This window comes from Dendrobates tinctorius, unplaced genomic scaffold (genome assembly GCF_039654945.1).
Source record: "Dendrobates tinctorius isolate UK_male_01 unplaced genomic scaffold, ASM3965494v1 ptg000046l, whole genome shotgun sequence".
Classification (NCBI taxonomy): domain Eukaryota; kingdom Metazoa; phylum Chordata; class Amphibia; order Anura; family Dendrobatidae; genus Dendrobates; species Dendrobates tinctorius.
The window spans coordinates 53,834,876-53,856,154 of NW_027361714.1; the positions used below are offsets into that span (position 1 = coordinate 53,834,876).

Consider the following 21,279-nt stretch of genomic DNA (forward strand, 5'->3'; position numbering starts at 1 on the left):
CAAAAACTACAACATGTTGTGGTTTTCAATAAACCCAGAATGCCCTAAAATCTTAATATCCACTATAGATGTGTTTGAATGGGAATTCCTAAATCCCTTTCAAGCACAAGTGAAATCTGACTGTCTACAGAATAGGGTCAATTATGCCAGAAAATCAGTATGTGTAAACCCTGACCATATTCCTTCAAGTGTAACACAGCAATTTATGGCAATAAGGCTATAGTCTACAATCCATCATCCTATAAAGTTGCACTAATCATAACATTTTGTCTTCCACGAAACTCAAGGAGCTTGTAGCTATTATAGAATGCAATTGTATATTGTGCTTTAAGTTTCATAGGCAGTTTCACAAAAAAAGTTCTGCAAACTGGTTTGGATCTAACTGGCAATTTGTACTATAAGATACACATTTAGGCCAGGATCACACATGTGAGGAATACGGCTGAGTGTCGCATGTTAATACCCGGCACTGCTGCCAGCACTTAGGAGCGGAGCGTGTGGCTCCACGTATTGCTATGCGGCTGCACTCTCTAATCCAAGTGCCGGCGGCAGTGCTGGGTACTAACATGCGAGAATCGGCCGTATTCCTTGCATGTGTGATGCCGGCCTTAGAGGGAATATGTCAGTAGGATCAACCCTCCTATACTGTCTATAGGAGCATGAAGAACATGGGATGCAGAGTAAAATGATACCTTGATATCTGTAATCCATTGTCTTTTTCCAGAGAAATCAACATTTTGCATATATGTAAATGAATTGTTAGGATATATGGGCCGGACACTGACCTGCATGAGAATCTGCCTTCAGAGATTATTATAAGTGAAGGGGCAGTTACCAATGTGATGTGTAATGGCCGTTCTCTGCTCTCCTGATCTCACTGCAGAGCTGTGTGTGATTATAACTGACACATCTTCAGATATCCTCTCAGTACTCAATACTGTTGCAATATAGCAGAGCTGTGAGAGCTGCAGCTGCTAATGTGCTTGTTATAAGACAAACTTAAGTTCTACTGTACTATGATAGTTACATGTCTCACACTGGAAAAACCCCGTTCATGTAAAATAAGCTATGAAGGCACAGATTTATCATTCAAGATCAATGTCCAATCCTTATCCTGGAACAGCTCTTTTACATATAAGAAAAATGTGGATTTCTCTGGAATAAGACATTGGATCACAGATATGAAGGTATCATTGTTTCCAGCTTCCTATGACCTAAATGCCCATATAGACAGCTTAGGAAGGCTGGTCCTAGTGACAGATTTTCTTTAAGATTATCTCTTGGAAACAACAACTAAAGTGCCTATGAAGGTGATGAGCAGAAAGTTTCTCCCAACACTTCTGAGGATGCAGGTATTGAAGCATTTTCTTTATTTTGGTATATTTTCCTATGAGGAGGATGAACACCTTCTATGCCATCATCCTTTGAGTAGTTATATTCATTTACAGATGTACCTTTTCCTGAATTGAGTTTTGCCTTTTTTATTGGTGATAAACTTGTCTGGAATATTTTCGAGTTCATTAGACCTGCAAATAAGAATTTTTAAATATGTAAATATAATTAATATAAAAATGCTGACAAGCAAAAAAAAAACAAAGTAAAAGCATAATTTATAGCAGTAAACACAGTGCTTCAGTTTAACACAAGTGGACAGAAAAAAAATTCTCCATCTTCTCCATTATGTCAGTTTGTGAATATTGGAAAGTACTTGCGTGTCATCCAAGTGCAATCCAATGATTTCCATGGACCCAAAGATTTGCATTACCGATTTTGATCAGGTATTCATATCAAAATTGGACACGTCAACAATTTTCTCATGGATCAGGAAAAAAATTGGACATGTGAACAACCCATAGAATAACATGGGTACGAGTGCTATGCATGAAAACCATGGATTGCACTTGTACAATACAATTGCTCATGTGCACAAGCTCTTATGCAGAGAAAACTATGAACAGAACCCCAAGGTTGAAAAAGTTTTTAATTTTTCTATGAAAAACCCATTTTCCTTCAATAAGTGTTAAATAAAACTATAAATATATGTAACCTGGTTGAGATGCTGATGCAGAAGAGGTGGAATCCGAATAGTCTTTATCACTGCTGGTATCCATTACTGATGGTGCTAAGAAAGTAATGCAAAAATATTGTTTTGTAAAATTAAATCATCTAGAACATGGTTTACCTCAAAAGACAATTTCTTTCTCTTTTGGTTATTCAGCCATTCATATTTTTTTTTACAAAATCCTATTGCTGCTTTAAAACACATGGTTTAAATGTTATGTCAACGAGTGCAACTATTCATCTAAAATAGACAATGAGGCAACTTTTCTAAATAACGACCGTGAGCACGTTTTGACAGATGGAAAATAAAATACAAATTAAAAATGATAGTGTTTTGTAAATTAAGACTATTTTTAAAATCTCCTTCATTTTAGATGTGTTTTAGCAACAAGAAAGTATATAGCAACAGGGACCCAAGACTAGAGATGAGCAGATATGGTCAACTTCTAATTTTCAAAATCGTGCAGATTTTACAGTGAAATTCAAATTTGTAGAGAAGTTATTCTCTGCAAAATGAATATTCATTATGATGTTCTGGTGTCTCTCCAGATCCCAGAACATAGAAAACAAAGGATGTTAAACAAAAAATAAAATACCTTACTGTTGAATAGAGATGAGCGACTTTGCCTTTTTTTGGGTCGAGTCGGGTTTCATGAAACCAGACTTTCACAAAAGTCGGGTCCAATGAAATCGGCCGACTATAGGGAAAAGTCGGAGGCCGACTGAAACACGAAACCCAATGCAAGTCAATGGGGAAGCAAAGTCGGCAAGGAGTGGAAGACAGTAAGCACACCTACAGTGCCCATTTCAATGCCAAAAACATCAATTCTTATAACTGAAGCTTGTCAACCTTAATTTACTTCCTAATAATAGTTACGCATTGAAAACTGGGGGTTATTTGGCTAAAGTTGTGGGGGGGTTGGGCTGGCTCCAGGTTTTCGTGCGTCCTGGGCCAAAGAGTGTCAGTGCACCCCTTTAACACATACCACAACTCATGATGCTCCGATACGCCACAGAAATATAGGTATAGTACAATGACACATACTTCACTGCTTACATGACATGACTGATCTATTTTAAATTGTACAATAGCTCAAAAACAGGACAGTATATTACTCCATACAGTGTTATGGCCACCACGTTGTTCGCCATACAGAATAATGAGCCCCATATATTTCACCTTAACAAATAATTAGTCACATATAATGTTCCATACAGTATCTGATGAGCTCCACATAATGCTCCATATATAATGAGCCCCAATTGTAATGCTCCAGTGTATAATGGGCCCCTTAGATGCTGCTCCAGTGTCTGATCTTCCCCATTTACATTGCTCCAGTACATGATGGGCCTCATGGATGATGCTCCAGTGTCTGATCTGCCCCATTTAAAATGCTCCAGTACATGATGGGCCTCATGGATGATGCTCCAGTGTATGATGGGCCCTAATAATGCTCCATATATAATGGGCCCCATTTGTAATGCTCCAGTGTATAATGTGCCCCTTAGATGCTGCTCCAGTGTTTGATCTGCCCCATTTACAATGCTCAAGTACATGATGGACACTATTTTTAATTAACCCAGGCACTGTATCTGAAAAGAGCTCCATGGAGTAATCTGAGGTGTGTGCTTCCACATCTTTCACTTTTGGTGTGGGTGAAGGACACAAGGAAAGGGGTTCCTCCTGACCTGAAGCCTGCAGTTACGACTCAGTGCTTGCATTTTTTACAACTTTAGAAGAGGAGGCGATAGAGCTGGAGGCTGTTTCAGCAATGTAAGCCACAAACAGTTCCTGATACTCTGGCTTTAAAAGCAGTCTACCTACTCCCAGAAAAGGGAGCCTTACAGGCCTTCCAGAGCTACACCATGACGCTGGCTCAACACCTCCTGCCTTAGCTGCTATTGTGTTTTTGACACTACCAGCAGATGCACCACCACCACCATCAGTACCAGGTGGCCCTCCACGCCCACGTCCGCATCCTCTTCCATCATACTTCCTCATGTTTTGGAAAATGGACCCAATATACAAGCAGATATATGGTACTGTATCAGAAGCGTACAGCTCTATACAGTCTATGGATAACAGTAAATCTCTGTATATATTTCATGAGGCATACACAGATGCTCACAGGCTCAGTATGGATTACCCAATAAAATAAGTTTAAAAAGGGTACAGTATCATCAGATACAAGGTATATATAGTATAGTGTAAACATTCTGATTCTCCATATACATTTCAGGAGGCAGACACAAACGCTCTCAGGCCCAGTATGGATTACACAAGAATATGAAAAGCTGTAAATGGGTTATGCAACACAAGCGTACAGCTGTATACAGTGTTGGGGTAATCTTAAAGTTCCAAATATAATGCCGAAGTAACAGACAGACATTTACAGGCTCATTATGGATTACACCTGAATCTAAATAGCTAAAAAGGTTACTGTATCAGAAGTGTTCTGCTGTATACAGTGTTGGCCAAATTGAAAATATTGGTATATATTTCCGTAGTCACCCTCAGACGCTCACTCAGTTGGGTTTTGACCATAATAAAAAATGTTGTAGAAAAGTTCCTGGATAGTAAGATAGCAAGTATATATTTTTTAGGGTACAATTGAAATCTCAGTATAAATAGTCCCGTAGTCACTCTCAGACACTTACACAGTATGGATTTGACCGTAATGCAAAATGTCGAACAAAGGTACTGTATAACAAGATACAAGCTGTATCGAGTATAGTGTAAAAATTTGATTCTCCGATTCATCGTATATATAGAAGACATAACCCACACATGCTCACTCACTATGGATGATATAGGGAAGGTGGACTAACAGACAAACCAGCCTGTAGTGAGAAGCAGAGGTGTAGCGAAGTGTAGGTGTGAAACCGCTAAGATAAAGAGAAAGGGTGCAGTGTTTTAGCTTGCCCATTGGAGGGCAGTGGAGAGTGAAGGAGTGGGACTGAATAACTGCCATTGGTCAGAGAAATTGTTAGGTGATGGTGGGCGGAGTTACCAGAACTGGAAGTATAAAAGGCTGAGGGAAGGTTCTGGAAGACTCAGTCAGCGAAGGGAGCACGGTAAAGAGGAAGTTCTGCTGAGGAAATAGAGACCGTGGAAAGGCTCCAGAGAGGACTGACAGTTGACTCGGTCACGGGGGGTGGCCCAGAGGATGGTAGCCGCAGATGAAGACAACCTGGGGGCTATCATACGGACGGTGTGCTCAGACTGGTGCAGCGCTGTGGTCGTTGGGCCTAGGCCAGCCACAGTGTAAGAGCCACAGAGGACACCATGATTATAGTTACAAAGGAAGTGAAGGTACCGGGGCCTGTGTACAGAGAAATGTGAAACAGCTGTAGTGGATTGCTGTTGTCGACAGAAGGATGGGCACTAAAAACGGACCTGTTCAATGCAAACTGTCTCAGTCTCATGTTTGTCTGCAGCAAGAAGAGGGTCCCCCCACAGTTGGTTATCCTACAGATGATACCTTAATACAAATTTTTGAAACAAGATACTGTATCAGCACTAGTGTTGAGCATTCCGATACCGCAAGTATCGGGTATCGGCCGATACTTGCTGTATCGGAATTCCGATACCGACTTCCGATATTTTTTCAATATCGGAATTCGGCATCGGAATCGGAAGTTTAAAGTTGATTGACAGACTGACGTCATCATGATGCGCGGTGTGTGCGCATCATGATGCGCCGTCATTTCGGGCCTTCCGGGGGTCTCTGCCGGCCTGCCGGGGGGCTGTGCCGGCCTGCCGGGGGGTTGTGTGGACTGCCCGGGGTCTGTACCGGCCTGCCGGGGGGCTGTGCCGGCCTGCCGGTGGTCTGTGCACCCTGTGGGGGTCTGTACCGGCCTGCCGGGGGGCTGTGCCGGCCTGCCGGTGGTCTGTGTACTACATACATACTACATGCATACTACATGCTACATACATACTACATATATACTACATACATACTACATACATGCTACATACATACTACATGCATGCTACATACATACTACATGCTACATACATACTACATGCATGCTACATACATACTACATACATACTACATATATACTACATACATACTACATACATACTACATATATACTACATACATACTACATACATACTACATACATACTACATACATACTACATGCATGCTACATGCATGCTACATGCATGCTACATGCATACTACATGCTACATACATACCACATACATACTACATACATACTACATATATACTACATGCATGCTACATACATACTACATGCATGCTACATACTACATACATGCTACATACTAGATACATACTACATACTACATACATACTACATACATACTACATGCATGCTACATATATACTACATGCATGCTACATACATACTACATATATACTACATACATACTACATATATACTACATACATACTACATACATACTACATGCATGCTACATACATACTACATGCATGCTACATACATACTACATGCATGCTACATACATACTACATGCTACATACATACCACATACATACTACATACATACTACATATATACTACATGCATGCTACATACATACTACATGCATGCTACATACTACATGCATACTACATACATGCTACATACTACATACATACTACATACATACTACATGCATGCTACATACATACTACATGCATGCTACATACATACTACATGCATGCTACATACATACTACATGCATGCTACATACATACTACATGCCACATACATACCACATACATACTACATACATACTACATACATACTACATGCTACATACATACTACATATATACTACATGCATGCTACATACATACTACATGCTACATACATACCACATACATACTACATACATGCTACATATATACTACATGCATGCTACATATATACTACATGCATGCTACATACATACTACATGCTACATGCATGCTACATACATACTACATACATACTACATGCTACATACATACCACATATATACTACATACATACAATACATTCATACAATACATACATAGACATACAGTACATATAACATAGAGTAACATACTTACCAATACTTGTCACATTGTTCCCCGAAGCCATTGTCTTTTCCGGAATAAATATTAACATAACAAACCACAAAAATACTCACCCACGATCCGAAGCAGTCCACGAGTGTGTCCCACGACGATCTTGGGTAGAGAACGGCAGCATCAGATGATGCTGCCGTTCTCTACGGGCTGCAGGAATCCAATGACGGAAGGTAGGTATCCTTCCGCACTGTATTCCTCCGCCACTTAAAAAAAAAAAAGTCCCTAGTCTCACTTTATGCCATTGCTGCGTGGGAAATTCCCACACAGCAATGGCATAAAGTGAGACTAGGGACTTTTTTTTTTTTTTAAGTGGCGGAGGAATACAGTGCGGAAGGATACCTACCTTCCATCATTGGATTCCTGCAGCCCGTAGAGAACGGCAGCAACAGCTGATGCTGCAGTTCTCTACCCAAGATCGTCGTGGGACACACTCGTGGACTGCTTCAGATCGTGGGTGAGTATTTTTGTGGTTTGTTATGTTAATATTTATTCCGGAAAAGACAATGGCTTCGGGGAACAATGTGACAAGTATTGGTAAGTATGTTACTCTATGTTATATGTACTGTATGTCTATGTATGTATTGTATGAATGTATTGTATGTATGTAGTATATATGTGGTATGTATGTAGCATGTAGTATGTATGAAGTATGTATGTAGCATGCATGTAGCATGTAGTATGTATGTAGCATGCATGTAGTATATATGTAGTATGTATGTAGTATGTATGTAGCATGCAGTATGTATGTAGCATGCATGTAGTATATATGTAGTATGTATGTAGTATGTATGTAGCATGTAGTATGTATGTAGCATGCATGTAGCATGCAGTATGTATGTAGCATGCATGTAGTATATATGTAGTATGTATGTGGTATGTATGTAGCATGTAGTATGTATGTAGCATGCATGTAGTATGTATGTAGCATGCATGTAGTATATATGTAGTATGTATGTAGCATGTAGTATGTAGCATGCATGTAGTATATATGTAGTATGTATGTAGCATGTAGTATGTATGTAGCATGCATGTAGTATATATGTAGTATGTATGTAGCATGTAGTATGTATGTAGCATGCATGTAGTATGTATGTAGCATGCATGTAGTATGTATATGGTATGTATGTAGCATGTAGTATGTATGTAGCATGCATGTAGTATATATGTGTTATGTATGTGGTATGTATGTAGCATGCATGTAGCATGCATGTAGTATGTATGTAGTATGTATGTAGTATGTAGCATGTAGTATATATGTAGCATGCATGTAGTATGTATATGGTATGTATGTAGCATGCATGTAGTATATATGTGTTATGTATGTGGTATGTATGTAGCATGCATGTAGCATGCATGTAGTATGTATGTAGTATGTATGTAGTATATATGTAGTATGTATGTAGCATGTAGTATGTATGTAGCATGCATGTAGTATATATGTAGTATGTATGTAGCATGTAGTATGTATGTAGCATGCATGTAGTATATATGTGTTATGTATGTAGCATGCATGTAGCATGCATGTAGTATGTATGTAGTATATATGTGGTATGTATGTAGCATGTAGTATGTATGTAGCATGCATGTAGTATATATGTAGTATGTATGTTGCATGTAGTATTTATGTAGTATGAATGTAGCATGTATGTAGTATGTAGTATGAATGTAGCATGTATGTAGTATGCATGTTGTATGTATGTAGCATGTAATTTTTTTTTTTTTTTTTACATTTAACACATTAGCCGGATGATGGGACTACTACTGTCCCATCATTGGCTAATGTGTCAATCACTGTCATGGTAGCAGGCATCGCCCGATGGGACTTGTAGTCCCATCGGACGATGCCTGCACAGACCCCCGGAGCCTGCACAGACCACCGGCAGGCCGGCACAGCCCCCCGGCAGGCCGGCACAGCCCCCCGGCAGGCCGGCACAGCCCCCCGGAGCCTGCACAGCCCCCCGGCAGGCCGGCACAGCCCCCCGGCAGGCCGGCACAGCCCCCCGGAGCCTGCACAGACCACCGGCAGGCCGGCACAGACCACCGGAGCCTGCACAGACCCCCTGGCAGGCCGGCACAGCCCCCCGAAAGGCCCGTACAGACCCCAGAGAGGTTGTACAAGGGCAGGAAAGGGTTTTTCTTATTCCGATACCGGAAGTCCCATAGACTTGAATGGGACTTCCGGTATCGGAATCGGCGATACCGATACTTTTTTTAAAGATCGGCCGATACCATCCGATACGATACTTTGAAGTATCGGACGGTATCGCTCAACTCTAATCAGCACATACCAGGTGTGTCCAGTCTAGGGTTAAATTCCTGTCTATACTTCCGGAGTCAGACACAGACACTCACAGGCTCTCTAGGTATTACATCAGAATTAAAAAAGTAGAAAAAGGGAAAGGTATTCAAAGCGTACACCAGTATACAGTGTTGTGGTACTTTTAAACCTTTGCATGTATTTCAATCTCAATAAGCCAGTTCAGAATCTCCGCTACTGGAAACTACATGGATACAAAGTCAAGTGTTAGCAGAAATTTTGGAATTACTCATTGCAGGAAAACCACCCGGTAGATGTTGCAGAGGCGATGCAGACCCTCAATTACTGTGTCTGCGGAGAAAGCGAAAAAGGTTTGTTGTGAAGAAAGGATTGCTTTATCGCAGTAGCATGGATCACATCACCGTTACTCGTCTCCATCAAATTGTGTTCACAGGAGAAATTTACCCATGGTCCTCACTGCCTATCATGATGTGTCTGGTCATTTTGGAGTGCAAAAGACAGAAGCTACAGGCCATAGGCGATTCTATTGGATTGTCATGAGAGGAGACATTGAAAAATGGTGGCAGGAGTGTCACACGTCTGTGACTATCACAACTGTGAAAGGTGATCATAAACCACCACTGCATCCGCTTGTAAGTTGACGTCCATTTCAAATGGTAGCCATTGATCATCTGAAGGTAGAGGCCAGCAGGACAGGCCATAGCTACATCTTTACCATCATTGATCAATATACCAAATTTCTAGTGGTTGTCCCTGTGAAGGATTTAACTGCCAAGACTACACAGCGGTGGAGCAGGGAGAGGTAAGTATTGCAACTTGCAAGTGCTGTGGCCATGACCAAGCAGTGGGGGCACAATCGTGGTCGATGGTACTGGCACAGGGCCCCTCATAGTACGCTGGTGTGTCTGACGGCGAGTGGGCCCTCCCACAGTCTGAGACACTGTATTGTACTATGAGGGGCCCTGTGCCATTGCCGTCGGCCATCAGTGGGCCCATCCACCTGTTCAGAGCAACGGCACTTGCCCGAGTGTTCCAGGTCTTGACCCCAGCCGTTGGGGGAGGGGTGGGCAGTTCACTTAGGGAGGTTTAAAAATTGGCATATATTGATGTGTAGGCTGGACATTCAGCAGCTGCAAATGGCGTAATTGGGTAAGTCCGAGGAAGAGGAGGAAAAAACTGAGGCACTTTTCTGGTAACCTATGTGTCATCAGGGGAAGGTGGGACAAAATACTTTGAAACCCATGCATGGTTCATTTTAATGAAGGTTAGATCATCAACATTTTGAGTCAACAGACGGGTCCTTTTTTCTAGCAGTCGCGTGAGCGGTACTTGAGAAATCATTCCACAACATGGTCATTAAACCCATCTCCAACGCCACTTCTGCTGTGTGCACCACTAACACCTCTTCCATTGCGCCCACTACGGCTTGTGGGAGAACAAGCACTGCTGCTGTGTGCTGGGAAAGCCTCAAACAAGCGGTTTACCAGAGTTGCTTGTTTGCCAATATTATCTCTAGGTTCTCCTGTGGCATGATGTTGTGTAATTTGCCTTTGGAGCGTGGATCGAGGATGCTGGCCAGCCAGTAGTCGTCATCCCTCATCATTTTGGCAATGCGGGGGTCCCTTTTTAGCATCCGCAAGGCATAATCGCACATGTGGGCCAATGTTCCAGGTGTCAATGATGCACTGTCAGTGGTGGGTGGAGGAGCACTATCTGGCAAATCCACATCAATACAGTCACGCACAAACATTGTACATGACCTTGGAATGCCAACATTTTCTCTTGCCCCCTAAGCATCCCCCTGCCCAAAATAATCATCCTCCTCATCCTCCTCAACTTCTTCCTCCACCTCGTGCAGGACAGTTCCCTGGCCAGACAATGGCTGACTGTCATCAAGGCTTTCCTCCTCCTCCTCCGATGCAGATGCCTGATCCTTAATGTGCGTCAAACTTGCATGAGTAGTCGCATAAGTAGGATGTTCATGCTTATGATGGAGTCATCTGCGCTTACCAGCCGTGTGCATTCCACAAAACACTGAAGGACTTTACAGAGGTCTTTCAGCTTTGACCACTGCACACCCGACAATTCCATGTCTTCTGTTGTGAGTTCATTCTCTGGTTCACCAGTTGTGAGTTCTCCTTCCAGACTCCCTCTGGTGGTCACAGGAGGTGGTAAGGCTGATTTGATCGGTGGAGATTTGCCACCTGAGAATGAGGATGGCGATTGGATCTCAGGAGGCTCAGATTGGATTTAAGACAGCTGACACCCTATTCAGTTGCTGGTGATTCCTTCTGCTTGTCAGGTCTTGGTTCTCAACTCTGTTCCAGTCAGCTCAAGCTAAGTTCTCTGCTAATGTACACACTTGATTTTGTTGTTCTATTCAGTTTTTTGTGTGGTCAGCCGCCCCGGCTTGGGCTGTGCTGAATTTCCACTCTTATTTATCTGTATTTGCCAATTTGCTTTTTGTCCCTTATTAGATTGGCCTCTTTTTGCTCTGTCTCAGAATATTTCAGAGTGCTAATATAGTGGGAGAAGTCTAGTGACTTCAGGGTTAATTTTGCTATCAGAAGTGTTGGACATTATTTTGTAGGGTTTTGGGCAGATTGCAGACAGTGTCTTTCCTTTCCTATCCTCTTTAGTTAGTTTGGGCCCCATCGTTTGCTCAGCCTATTTTCCTACCTGTGTTTGTGTTTTCATCTTGTTTCACCGTCAATACATGTGTGGGAGCTGTCTATTCCTTTGGGGTCTGCTCTGGGGCAGTTAGTTTTCCCTTTTCTTGCTTTAGGCTTATTTAGTCCTCCGGCCATGACGAGGCATCTAGGTTCATCGTAGGCACTCTCCACAGCTACTGCTAGTTGTTGTGGTAGGATCAGGGATCTGCAATCTGCATAGTTACCAACCTCTCATTTTTCTGGGCTAAGCATGTTTAGGTTTTTTCCTCCTCGGTGACCCATTCATAACAGTCTTCCCTCAAACTGCCTGCCCGTGTATCCTCCCACAAATGCATTACAGTCTGCCTCTGTTCGCACAGCCTCTCAACCATGTGCAGGGTGGAGTTCCACCTTGTTGCAATGTCTATGATTAGGCGTGCTTGGGGAGGTGGAGCAATCGCTTCAGCTTCTGCATACGACTGGAGTGTATGGCCGAGCGACGGATGTGCGAGCACAGTCTTCGTACCTTGTGGAGCAGGAATGTTAACTCCAGTTAATTATTAAGGAAGCACTGAACCACCAGGTTCAAAGTGTGAGCCAGGCAAGGTATGTGTGTGAGTTTTGCATGGACTATGGCTGCCTCAAAATTACGGCCGTTATCACTTGCCTGCCTCAAGATGTAGACTGCCCAGCCATGACTCAGTTTGTCGCTGCAAGTAGTCGGCCAGTACCTCCGTGGTGTGTCACTTGTCGCCCAAAGACATCTTTAGCACAGCCTGCTGATGCTTACCACTAGCTGTTCGATAGTGGAGAACCTCGTGTGCAACACTGCCAGCTGCGGATGTAGTGCTCATGCGACTGCGCTCTGTGGACGAGCTTTCGCTGATAGACGAGGAGGATTGAAAGCCTACAGCCAACTGTTTCCTATACCGTGGGCAAGGCAGCACTGTTCCACCGCTGCTGTCCCCAGTGGAGCCTGCATCCACCACATTAGCCCATTGCGCAGTGATGGACACGTAACGGCCCTGGCCATGCCTACTGGTCCATGCATCTGTTGTGAGGTGCACCTTTCCTCTCACTGACTGTTTTAGTGCATGGACAATGCTGTCTTTCACATGCCGGTGGAGGGCAGGGATGGCTTTTCGAGAAAATAAGTGTGGACTGGGTAGGTCATAGCGTGGGACAGCGTAGGCCATGAGGTCGCGGAAAGCTCCGCTTTCAACCAAACGGTAGGGCATCATCTCTAATGAGATTAGTGTGGCAATGTAGGCGTTCAAACACAGTGTATGCGGATGAGAGGATGAGTACTTTCTTGTCCTACTCAGAGTGTCTGGTAGGGTGAGCTGGACTGGAGAGCTGCATATGGGGGAAGTAGCGGAGGACCGGATGGAGTGAGAGGGCGTTGATGATGGTATTGGTGGTGATGGCCTAGATTCAGTGCTGTGTTGCAAAACCATTGTGATTCCCTGAGTGCTTTGGCCTTGTGCCGACACCTCCACATTTAGTGCTGGTGGTGTGCTTAATGGTGGCGGTCATCTTACAGTGGGGGTAGCGATGGAGCATTGTTGGCTACCTTCAGTCAGAGCAGGTGCATATGTGCTACCTGAGGTTTTGTAGTCCGTCCACGCTTGCAAGTGCATGTTGATTAAATGTCTAAGCATGCAACTAGTATTCAAATTTCTGAGTTGTTTACCTCGGCTAAAGGTCCTTCCGCACTGCTTACAGGTAACCTTTGCCTCATCAGTAGGATTTTGGACAAAGAAGTGCCACACTGCACTCTTCCTACTATGTAAGCATATAAAAGATACGATGTAAAAAAACCAAAATAATTGTTAAAAATATATATCTTTATTGAAGCCAAAAATTTCTTTCATATATATAAAAATTAATACAATAAATACTAAAGTTAGCCACAAAGTGGCGCTGCAAATAGATATCAAGCACAAGTAAATAAGACTAGTAAATAACATGTGAAAGTGAAATTAATTCAAAAGCCATGATACTAAACTTGATTGGAAGCAAAAAAAACAAACGCTCAGTGCAAGTAAAAAAATGTGCAATTCACATGAAGAATGTGCAAACACGCAAATAGTTAAATCTATACCTACAAAGTGCAATGTGCAGCAACGTCAGAGGTCCGAGTCCCTATATACGTTTCAGCATTTATAGCCTTCTTCCAGGGGAGTGTCTATAATGCTGATGTAGCCACTATTTATTTATGAGTGTGTTCAATAGCTATGCAGGGCCAGATGACTCACAAGTGCGCCTAATAATGAACAGCACATGCTGACACACAATATGACCTAAATGCCCCCATCCACCTGAGTATATAGAACCAAATGGCTCACAAGTGCGCCGGTATTGAACGGCGCATGCGGATACCCGCTGTAACCCCATCGCCCACCATCCATCAGAGCGTCACGGAGACACAGCGGTCACGTGACTCGAAGCCACGCCAACGTAACACGTGAGCGCGATCCAGGAAACAGACCACAGCATCACCAGGGAGACGCGCCGAGGGATGTGCGAGAGGAGGAAGCAGGCCCGCATGCTCACACCGGATTATATGTAACTTAGGTCACAGACCATCAAAAATAAATATATATATATATATATATATATATATATATATACGCATAAAAAATGACAAATGTGTGCCTAAATGAATAATATGATTAAAAGATGACAAAAATTATTATAATGGTGCAAATAAAAACTGTGCAATATAAAGCGATACCCAGTTGTGCATATATAAACAAAAAATACAGTGCGTGTAAGATATACATTGTGCCTGCAATACATATATGGTTAAAATATAACAGGCAACATCTATAATAATAAATGCCCTAACCAGCTTCCGGTTGTAACAACTTCCGTCCAGTTGTAACCGGTGACGTCACCACACACACACGCACATGTTAACCCTCAACACACCACACCGCCTCAACACACACTCCTCTCACCTTTCACCTCCACTCATGTCCACTCACTCTTTCACTCCACATACGTTCCTTTCGCTCACTCCGTTTCTCATACTCACACCGTCATCGTCGCTGCCCCGACATCTTCCTCCGCCGCCGCGATCCAGGATCCAGACGTTCTCCAGGCCGCCGACATGTTCTTGCGGGACGCCATCTTGGATGTCGTGAAGTCCCGCGAGATTCAAGATGGCGTCACCGCAACAATATGTCGCTGGCGTGGACGACATCGGGATCCAAAAAGATGGCGTCGGCGAAATCTCGCGAGATTACGCCGACGCCATTTTGGATCCCAATGTCGCCCATGCCAGCGACATGTTGTTGCGGCGACGCCATCTTGAATATCGCGGGACTTCACGACATCCAAGATGGCGTCCCGCAAGAATATGTCGCTGGCGTGGGCGACATCGGGATCCAAAATGGCGTCGGCGTAATCTCGCGAGATTTCGCCGACGCCATCTTTTTGGATCCCGATGTCGTCCACGCCAGCGACATGTTGTTGCGGCGACGCTATCTTGAATATCGCGGGATTTCATGAAATCCAAGATGGCGTCCCGCAAGAACATGTCGGCGGCCTGGACAACGTCTGGATCCTGGATCGCGGCGGCGGAGGAAGATGTCGGGGCAGCGACGATGACGGTGTGAGTATGAGAAACTGAGTGAGAGAAAGGAACGTATGTGGAGTGAAAGAGTGAGTGGACATGAGTGGAGGTGAAAGTTGAGAGGAGTGTGTGTTGAGGCGGTGTGGTGTGTTGAGTGTTAACATGGCAAGAGGTGTTAACGACGTCGGCGAAATCTCGCGAGATTTCGCCGACGCCATCTTGCATTCGTGAAATTGCGTCATTTACCTCACGCCGACTTGCTGTGCGGACGCTTGGCATTGCCCGTACCACCATAACTACTGCTGCCTTGGTCCTATGCCTGTTTACTGCCGGTGTCTAATTACAGGGCCAATTTGCCTGTACCGCCATAACTACTGCTGCCTTGCTCCTCTGCCGGTGTCTAATTACTGGACCAATTTGCCTGTACCGCCATAACTACTGCTGCCTTGCTCCTCTGCCGGTGTCTAATTACAGGACCAATTTGCCTATACCGCCATAACTACTGCCTTTGTCCTCTGCCGGTGTCTAATTACAGGGCCAATTTGCCTCGATTGCCATAACTACTGCTGCATTGCTCCTCTGCCGGTGTCTAATTACAGGGCCAATTTGCCTCTATCGCCATAACTACTGCTGCCTTGCTCCTCTGCCGGTGTCTAACTACAGGGCCAATTTGCCACTACCACTTCATAACTACTGCTGGGCAATTACAGGGTCAATTAGTATCTGTTTACTCTACAGTACTCCAGGACGCCTTCTTCACTGCCAGATAACTGCCAAATAGACTCCTTTACCTGTGCCAACATGAGTCATAACAAAAAGCATGCCAATGCCAGTGAAAGGAAAGCAGCTTTAGCACTACGACAAAAACAACGCCGTGCTAATGAGACTCCTGAGGAAAAACACCATCGCCTTGAGAAGATTAAGGCTTATAAACGCCGTCGCCTCACACACGAATCCCCTAACTCTAAATCCATAAGATTGGCTGAAGAAGCCTCTGCACGCCGTCACCGCCGACAACAGACGGCCTCTTCCTCATCATTATTATTAGACTCACAACAGGATGCTTCCACATCAGCATGTGGAACAATTTACTGCTACACTTCATTCCATATGCCGTTCACTGACATAACTAATCAGCAATCTGTTTCTGCCCTATCAATACCACCATTCAATACCGATGCACAGTATGCCAATGCCAGTGAAAGGAAAGCAGCTTTAGCACTACGACAAAAAAACGCCGTGCTAATGAGACTCCTGAGGAAAAACAACATCGACTTGACAAGATTAAGGCTTATAAACGCCGTCGTCTCACACACGAATCCCCTAACTCTAAATCTTTTACATTGGCTGAAGAAGCCTCTACACGCCATCACCGCCAACAACAGACGGCTTCTTCCTCATCATTTATAATAATAAATGCCCTAAGCAGCTTCCGGTTGTAACAACTTCCGTCCAGTTGTAACCGGTGACGTCACCACACACACGCACATGTTAACCCTCAACACACCACACCGCCTCAACACACACTCCTCTCACCTTTCACCTCCACTCACGTCCACTCACTTTCACTCCACATACGTTCCTTTCTCTCACTCCGTTTCTCATACTCACACAGTCATCGTCGCTGCCCCGACATCTTCCTCCGCCGCCGCGATCCTGGATCCAGACGTTCTCCAGGCCGCCGACATGTTCTTGCGGCGACGCCATCTTGGATTTCGTGAAATCCCGTGAGATTCAAGATGGCGTCGCCGCAAGAACATGTCGCTGGCGTGGACGACTCGGGATCCAAAAAGATGGCATCGGCGAAATCTCGCGAGATTACGCCGACGCCATTTTAGATCCCTATGTCGTCCACGCCGGCGACATGTTCTTGCGGCGACGCCATTTTGGATCGGCGAAATCCCGCGATAGTCAAGATGGCGTCGCCGCAAGAACATGTCGCCGGCGAGGACGACGTCGGGATCCAAAATGGCGTCGGCGAAAACTCGCAAGATTTCGCCGACGCCATTTTGGATCCCGAAGTCGTCCATGCCGGCGACATGTTCTTCCGGCGACGCTATCTTGACTATCACGGGATTTCACGATACTCAAGATGGCGTCGCCGCAAGAACATGTCACCGGCGAGGACAACGTCTGGATCCAGGATGGCGCCGGCGGAAGAAGATGTCGGGGATCGTGGAGCAGCGGCGATGACGGCGTGAGTATGAGAGACGGAGTGAGAGAAGGGGTCGTATGTGGAGTGAAAGAGTGAGTGGAGATGGTGAAAGGTGAGAGGAGTGTGTGTTGAGGAGTGTGTGTGTTGAGGGTTAACATGGCAAGAGGTGTGATGCTATCGCATCCTCCCGATGCGATAGCATCGGGCCATAATCTAGTTTGCATATAAAGATATGTACAGTAAACCACATATATACACATGATTACAAAAAATACATACAAAATACATTTAATCAAATATTTAGTTAATCATATGAATATGGTTTAAAGTGTAGTGCAGCAATAAAATTATAATAAAAATATGGTAAACAGTGTACAATATCAATTATTAGTCACATAGTACATAATATTATATGTGAATAAAAAAAGAAGTGCCACACTGCACTCTTCCTACTATGGTAAACATTTTCTGGCCTTGCACGCTGTGCTAAGTTGACCGTCTGGTCAAGCTGTATTGCAACTCTTAGTTTTTGTTCCACGTTTTAGGACAGCTACAGGCCTGCTAGACAACCGCTGCTGCGATGTTAATGCCTGCTGCAGATCCTTCTCATCTGAACTATTGCCAGCACCACCCTACTCCCCCAATGGATGCCAATCAGGGTCCAGAACTGGGTCATCCATCACCTCCTCTTCAAAGTCATCTGCACCTTCCTCTTTACCTTCCTCTGTGTCACCGTGTAAGGTGGTATAGCATGCGGGAAGGGGCACCTGGGTTTCATCAGGGTCAGATTCAGGCTCAATAGACTGCGAGGGCAATGTAGTGCTGTGGGTCAATGTACCAGCAGAATCATCTAGCAGTGGCTGTGCATCAGTGCACTCCATGTCAGATTCATCTTGGACTGGGGAATTCAGAATTTGACTGGATAACCCAGGCATGGTATGTGAAAAGAGCTCCATAGAGTAATCTGAAGTGTGGGCTGCTGCATCTTTAACTTTTGGTGGGGGTGAAGGACACAAGGAAAGGGTTTTTTTATGACCAGAACCCTGCACTGACGACTCTGTGCTTGCAGGTTTCGACCGTTTAGAAGAGGAGGTGGTTGTTTCGGCAATGTACGCCAAAACCTGTTCCTGATGCTCCGGCTTTAAAAGCGGTTTTCCTACTCCAAGAAAAGGCAACCTTACAGGCCTTCTTGGGCCAGAGGATGACGCAGGCTCAACACCTCCTGCCTTAGCTGCTATTGTGCTTTCGCCAGAACCATCCGATGCTCCATCACCATCAGTATCAGCTGCGCCCCCCTGCCCACGTCCACGGCCTCTTCCACCATACTTCATCATGTTTGGGAAAATGTACCAAAAATACCAGAAGAGAGATGGTACTGTATGAGCAGCATCCAGCTGTGTAAGGTGTATTAAACAAATTAACACACTGACTAGGTATAAAAGTGACTGTAATGCGAACGGCAGATACACAATACTGTTGGAGAATCGGACAGCTCTATACAATGTTTGTATGTAAAATTGTCAAGCTCTGTATATTTGTATATGGATTGACACACGCTGTCTCTGTCTAGTTTTGACCGTGACCAAACAACAGATATACGAAACTGTTTGAAAAACGGACAGGACTCTAAGGTGTAGGTCTGTAAAAATGGAAAACTCCTCTGCTTTTTTTCCAGAGTCACACACAGGTAGCTTCTATTTGTCCGTGCTAGAAGGCGGTGTATGGTAGTGTGTGAGGAGCGTACAACGCTGTATGGTGTGTGTATGTAAAATTGTCAAGCTCTGTGTATTTGTATATAGACTGACACACACTGTCTCTGTCTAGTTTTGATCGTGATCAAGCAGCAGATCTATGAAGAAACTGCTTGAAAAACGGACAGTACTCTAAGGGGTAGGTCTGGAAAAACGGAAAATCTCCTCGTCTTTTTTTTCCAGAGTCACACACAGGTACCGTAGCTTCTATTTGCCCATGCTAGAAGACGGTAAACGGTAGTGTGTGAGGAGTGTACAACGCCGTATGGTGTGAGTATGTACAATTCTCAAGCTCCGTGTATTTGTATGCGGACTGACACACGCTGTCTCTGTCTAGTTTTATAAAAATAGAGAAGCCAGTGCTGCCGATGGTCAGAACGCATAACATGAAGTGCAATGCATATATTGACATCTAACTGCAATCAAAATGAGACATTTGGCAAAATATTGATCAATACATTGAGCCACCGGCCGCGCCAAGGCAATCTCATGTGGGGGGTCCTACTCTACATTTTTTATTACTCACTGTGCCATTACAGCCTCCTGAATATTTTAAAAGCAAGACCATATCTATTGCAAATGTACCTGAAACATGTCTGAATCGCTCCCGTGCAGCCAGATGAAACAAGTGCAGATAAAGGCCAACCAGGTCTGAACACAGACATCTCAGGTTAAACCTCCACACACTGCCCAACCAGCAAACACACATGAAGGGCGATGCAGGCTCAGACACAGATGTACAAATTATAAAGCCTGGGGCAGGGCGGGGCTGATGTGTGTGTGCACAACAGCCTAGATCCATCACATTGAATACAGCAAAAATGGCGAACATAACCCAGCACGCACGGCAACAGTGGTGGTCAGCCACAATGCAATATGCATATGTAAAAAGAGAGAAGCCAGCGCTGCCGATGGTCAGAACGCATAACATGAAGTGCAATGCACCTATTGACATCTAACTGTAATCAAAATGAGATATTTGGCAAAATATTGATCAATACATTGAGCCACCCCGCCGCGCCAAGGCAATCTCATGTGGGGGGTCCTGCTCTACATTTTTTATTACTCACTGTGCCATTACGGCCTCCTGAATATTTTAAAAGCAAGACCATATCTATTGCAAATGTACCTGAAACATGTCTGAATCGCTCCTGTGCAGCCAGATGAAACAAGTGCAGATAAAGGCCAACCTGCTGGTTGGGCAGTGTGTGGAGGTTTAACCCGAGATGTCTGTGTTCAGACCTGGTTGGCCTTTATCTGCACTTGTTTCATCTGGCTGCATGGGAGCGATTCAGACATGTTTCAGGTACATTTGTAATAGATATGGTCTTGCTTTTAAAATATTCAGGAGGCCGTAATGGCACAGTGAGTAATAAAAAATGTAGAGTAGGACCCCCACATGAGATTGCCTTGGCGCGGCGGGGTGGCTCAATGCATTGATCAATATTTTGCCAAATGTCTCATTTTGATTACAGTTAGATGTCAATATGTGCATCGCACTTCATTTATGCGTTCTGACCAACGGCAGCGCTGGCTTCTCTCTTTTTATATCTGTCTAGTTTTGACCGTGATCAAACAGCAGATCTACAAAACTTTGAAAAACGGACAGCACTCTAAGGTGTAGGTCTGGAAAAACGCCTCAGCTTTTTTTCCATAGTCACACACAGGTAGCTTCTATTTGTCCGTGCTAGAAGGTGGTGCACAGTATCGT

The 21,279-nt window shown here is 44.2% G+C and overlaps 1 protein-coding gene across 3 annotated transcripts in view; it reads right to left on the reverse strand.

Moving 5' to 3' along the window:
• Nucleotides 1–711: 711 nt before the first annotated feature.
• LOC141089473 (uncharacterized) overlaps nt 712–21,279 on the reverse strand; it is a 444,347-nt gene continuing 423,779 nt past the window's right edge. For all 3 annotated transcript variants that reach the window (XM_073575911.1, XM_073575913.1, XM_073575912.1), the window contains 2 exons: nt 2,048–2,122; nt 712–1,526 (listed from right to left, as the gene is read on the reverse strand). In XM_073575911.1, the coding sequence (XP_073432012.1) occupies nt 1,303–1,526; nt 2,048–2,122 (299 nt within the window). In that variant the 3' untranslated portion in view covers nt 712–1,302. The remainder of the gene's footprint in view (nt 1,527–2,047; nt 2,123–21,279) is intronic.